General features: G+C 64.2%; 1 protein-coding gene across 1 annotated transcript in view; it reads right to left on the reverse strand.

Annotated features, from left to right (window-relative positions):
• Positions 1-1,967: 1,967 nt before the first annotated feature.
• NAV1 (neuron navigator 1) overlaps positions 1,968-4,893 on the reverse strand; it is a 34,027-nt gene continuing 31,101 nt past the window's right edge. Inside the window, 7 exon segments of the mRNA XM_035889705.1 lie at positions 1,968-2,079; positions 2,652-2,849; positions 3,087-3,205; positions 3,741-3,937; positions 4,212-4,283; positions 4,483-4,637; positions 4,745-4,893. The exon segment at positions 4,745-4,893 is cut by the window's right edge and continues 144 nt beyond it. Coding sequence (XP_035745598.1) covers positions 1,984-2,079; positions 2,652-2,849; positions 3,087-3,205; positions 3,741-3,937; positions 4,212-4,283; positions 4,483-4,637; positions 4,745-4,893 — 986 coding nt within the window. The 3' untranslated portion in view covers positions 1,968-1,983.

The following is a 4,893-nucleotide window of genomic DNA, read 5'->3' on the forward strand; positions in this document are numbered from 1 at the left end:
GGGCGGCCCCGGGTGGCAGCGGGGAGATGGCGGGGAGGCTGTCGGACAGACGGAGAAGTGAGCACCATGGGTTGCACGCGCCGCGGCCGGGATGCACCGGCCAGGCCCGGGCGGCAAGGCAAGACGCACCGGCCAAGAGAGCACCAAGGGCAGAGGTGGTGGCTGCCTCCAAGCGGCACCAGCGGCAAAGCCAGGCCTTGGGGACGCCTGTTAAAGCCAGGCCTTGGGGACGCCTGTTCTGGAGGGTTGTGAGGGGTCCCTGGAGGCCACAGCAGCTGTGGCACAGAGGAGCTGAGGCTGCCCGGTCCCCAGCCTGGGGGGGCTCAGGGACTGGGGGGGCTCAGCAGACCCAGCCCTGGGGTCACGTCTTCCCCCAGGGCGCTCCAGGGCCCCAGCTGAGTGCGGGAGCTGAGGATGGCAGCAGAGGGGAGCAGGGGGCCCCAAAGCCCAGCTGGGCTCAGGAAGGGAGGTGTCAGCCCAGCAGAGCACCCTGCAGCCCTGCCTGGGGACAGGCAAACGTGGGGTGCTGGAGGCAGCACCCCCTCCCCTCCCCACCAAGCTGGCTTTGGGGACAGCCACAGGCCCCTGCAGCTGGAGCAGGCGGTGACAGCGCCAGCCCAAGTGCCCCCTGCCTGCATGGCTGGGGATTAAGGCACCGTGGCAGCACCCCTCCGTGCCAGGAGCCTCGCCTGTGACGTGGCACGGTAGGGCCGAGAGGACATGCGGCAGCCCTAGGGGGTCCCAGGGCATGGGCATGGGACACAGCGAGACCCTGCCAGGCCACAGGAAGGCACAGGGCCTTGGGGACCAGTGGCACGGGGACTGCCCCAGGCACAGCATGCCAGCCCACACCCCCAGGCCTGGCAGCACCAAGGGGACCCCCGGCACTGAGAGGAAGGGGCAGACACCCGGCTGCCCAGGGAAGGGGCTGCTGCCCGGGCCTGGGCCAGGTACCCTGGGGAGGGGACACCCCACGGCATCCTAGCCTGGTGGCAGACCCCAGGCTCAGGGCCAGACTCTGCCTTGTGCTTTTGGGGAGGGGGGAGCTGCCAGGCAAGGAGCTGCTCTGGGAGCATCCCACTACCACCGGCTGCCAAGTCCCATCTCAGCCAAGCTGTGAGGCCCCAGGAGGTGGGTTCAGGGACTGGAGATCGTCCAGTGAGCACCAGTTTTGTGACAGAGGTGGTTTGAGTGGTGGAACCAACTGCTGCAAAAGAAACCAAAGGGAAAGGGAGCTGCTTACGGGGAAGCGGTGGGCACCGGGCCACGGGCTCCAAGCCAGGAGAGCAAAGAACCAGAACAAAAAAGGGACCAAAGCAAAGTCTGGACTCGGCCAAAGGATAATGGGAGGGGGTAAACAAATAAAATAACCAAAGCAGGGTTTATTGGGCTGTCCTGGTCGCAGCGGCTGCCATGGAGGTGAAATGGGGAACGTACAAAGACAGCAGCGAGAGCCACGCTCCTCCTCAGCCAGTGCGAGGCGAGCGCTTCCCACACCAGTGTCTCCCTCGTTGCCTGCCCTAGGCTATGCCTGGCTGGGTGGAGAGGGAGCTGGAGACCCTCGCGCCCACGCTCTTGTCCTGCAGCCACATGCTCCTCCTGCATCCCTCAGCTTTGGCCCAGGTGGCTCCTGCGGGGTCCCTGCCCCACGCAGGGGCCTTCCTGTGGCTCCCGGGAGCGGGGGCTCAGCCACATCAGTCGCCCTGGCCCCAAAGCCCGAGAGTTTGCAATAGAGACAGAAAAAAAAACAAGAAGAGAAACCAGGATTCTCCTACCCCCAGGGTTAGGAGGGGAGACGGCACCTCGCACTCTCCCATGGATGAGCTGAGCTTCCCCACGCTCCGCCGGGACGTGCCAGAGCCCTGGTCCTCTCTGCTCACTCGCCAGCCCCGTGCTCTGGGATACCAAAGGAAAAGGAGAGCAGCCCGGTGGGAGCGGTGGCTGGCGGCGGCTCCCCTCTGCCTGGGCCGGCATGTGCGGGCCTCACAGAGTCGACTGCAGGTCGGGATCCACCATGGTCTCACGGTCCGGAGACTCAATGTAGTTGGCGGCTTCCTGGAGCTTCAGCAGCATGGCCATCTGCGGGAGAGGAGCGTGGCACCATGCCCAAGGAGGACGACAGGGTCGTGGATGCCCTGGGGAAGCCACGGCCACCAGGCCCTCCTTGCCCTCCCGTACAAACCAGCCACCCCCAGAAGCTCCCGGGAGTAAAGCAAAGCCCAGAGATGCTGCAAAATCCTTCCCCGTCAGGATCAGGCTGGGGGCACAGCTGGGGTGCTCAAGGCTGAGTGTGTCAAAGCAGTGGGGGGGGACAGGCCCTGCTGTCCGCTAGCTGCCTCCCTGGGTGACACCCGGGGACACGTGTGTGCAAGCCCCAGTCTGTGTGTGGCTCTGCGTGTGGACACGATGGCTCGTGGCGCGCACGCCGTGCCCATTCACTGGCACATCAAAGTGCCTCCACGTGCAGCCTGCCTGCTGGTGCCACCATCCCGCACCCACCGCTCCTCCCAGGACTGCTAAAGGTTTCTGCATCCCCAGATCATGCTTTCTACACTGAAAAATAACGGGGAAAGCAAAGCTCCACCTTGCTCTCCCCTCTCCACCAGCACCGCCCAGCCCACCTCCCGGTGTCCGGCGCAGCAGGGCCGTACCAGAGGGTCTGAGTCGAGGGAGCTGGGCGTCGTGTCTTTGACGGTGCGCTCCTCGGGAGGGGAAACGGTGCTGTGGGGCCCGATGGTGGGGGGGGGCAGGTGGTAGAGCTTGGACTGGTCCTGCTGTGCTGACGGCCAGGGCAGGGTGTCCCGCACCCACTCCACGGGGTCCTCCCAGGCTGCTTTCTGCCCGTGGACCTGCAGGCAGGGAGCAAGCAGCAGCCACCTCTTCAGCACATGCCAGAGCCGGCGACATGGCACCCTGAGCCCCCCCAGGACAGCGCTATGTCCCGCTGCAGCCACAAGGCAGGGCAAGGACTGATGGAGATGCCACCCGTGCCCAAAACCCCAGCCCTCCCCTCTCCCTGCCCTGTTAGATGGCTGCATCATCATGTCCCCAAGAATCACTGGTTTGTGTTCCCACATGTCAGGTACCTTGAGCCCATCTTTTGCCCCCTCCTGCAGGTAAGGGATGATGGAGTTGTTCCACAGGTCGATGAACCAGGTCCGGAAGTCCTCAATTCCAATGGGGCAGGACAGGAAGAAGCAGGGACCTGCAGGGGGGGGAAGGCAGAGAATAAAAATGGGAGCTGTGTCCCCCTGCTCCAGTCACCAGCTCCGTGGCAGCACAGCACCAAGGCGGGCAAGCCTGGCTGCGCAGGGTGCCCTGGGCTAACCACCTCCAGGGAGCGGTGTCCGGGCAGTGTCTGCCTGACACACGTGGGCAGAAAGCAAGCTCCCAGGCAAGTAACGGGGCTGCTAAAAGTTGAATCTACCTCCCAAAAGCATGGTGAGGCAAAGGGAGACCTGCCTGGGAAAACATGGCTCCTCCGTGCCTAAGGAAGGGTGTCAGTAAGACAGGCAGCCTTGGCTGACACCACGGTGACAGCTCCCACGAGGCACGGGAACAAATGCACCCAGGGAAGAGCAACTCTCATGTGCATCACCCACCGGCTTTTGGTTGTGTGGGACTGGAGGGCATGGGGCAGCACATCAGCTCCCCAGGCTCCTTTGGGAGGGTTTTGCCCCAGTCCCTGGGGGCCCCCAGCAGTGCGAGGTAGAGGAGGGAGGTGTGGGGCAAGGCCGTACCGATGAGGAAGTCGGAGGTGCTATGTTTCTCCAGGAATGTGTGCAAGTGGTACCAGAGTTTGGGCACCCAGTCCAGCACACGCAGCAGCTCCTCCTTGTTGGCATTGACGTCTGTGTCCGACTCCAGCAGCTTCCGCCGCAGGTAGCGCACCAGGAAGCCGTTGGCTGGCTCCACGTTGTTCGAGAAGGTCAGCATCCTGGGGGAAAGGCTCAGGTGTTCAGGGCTGGGTCTCCACGCAAGCAGCCCTGCTCCCCAGCACCCCCAGGGGACCTCCTAACACCCCCACACTGCATGGGCCTGAGGTTGGGGCATCAGGTCCTTCTGGGATGGCAGGGACAGGCCTGGGGCTTGGTCCCCACCAGGGTCCCCAATCACAGGATGTGTCCCCAGGGCTGCCCAGGGGCAGCAGCAATGGCCTCTGCCCGCCCCCAATCCCACGGGGATGGTGCCCAGGGATGTACAATTCCCACCTGAAGCTGAGATGGAGGCCATGGTTTGGGGTCATCTTCACAGGCTGGTTGGTGGTCCCGATGATGTAGGGGCTGAGTGAGTGACAGAGAGAGACAGGCTCCATGAGAAAAAGCACTCTGCATCGCCCCCACCCACGGCAGAGCTGATCTGAACACAGCAGACATGCACAGCCGTGCACGTCCCACGAGCCCGGGGATCTCGCCAAGAGCAGCAGGGGGCACGTGTGTGCCCGGGAGACTGCGCCGGAGGAGGGTGCAGTGGGGCTCTCACCATTTGTGGTACTTGCAGGTGAGCGCGCCGTTGACGAGCTCACTGATGGAGCCTGCCTCGCTGAGGTCGTCCAGAAGGATCACCAGTGGCACGTCTGCTGTGCCTGTCTCCCGGTCGATCTGGTTGGCCAGGTTGGAGAGGTACAGCTGCAGGTCCTGCAACGAATGGGCAGGGTGTCACACGTGGGACCGTGGCATGGCTGCCAACAGGGACGGCAGCACCAGTGCCAACAGGGACACTTCTGGCTGCTGCATGCCCTCACCTTGCAGGACTGCTGGTGCATGTTGAAGGTGCTGACGATGCCCTCGGTGACGTCCCGACCCGAGCGCTCCACCAGGTACTCGGCCAGGCGGTTGGTCAGGTAGGTTTTGCCAGTGCCGCTGGGTCCCGAGAGGATGAGCCGCCGGTGCT

Source organism: Egretta garzetta, unplaced genomic scaffold (genome assembly GCF_000687185.1).
Source record: "Egretta garzetta isolate BGI_Z169 unplaced genomic scaffold, ASM68718v1 scaffold202, whole genome shotgun sequence".
Taxonomy (NCBI): Eukaryota; Metazoa; Chordata; class Aves; order Pelecaniformes; family Ardeidae; genus Egretta; species Egretta garzetta.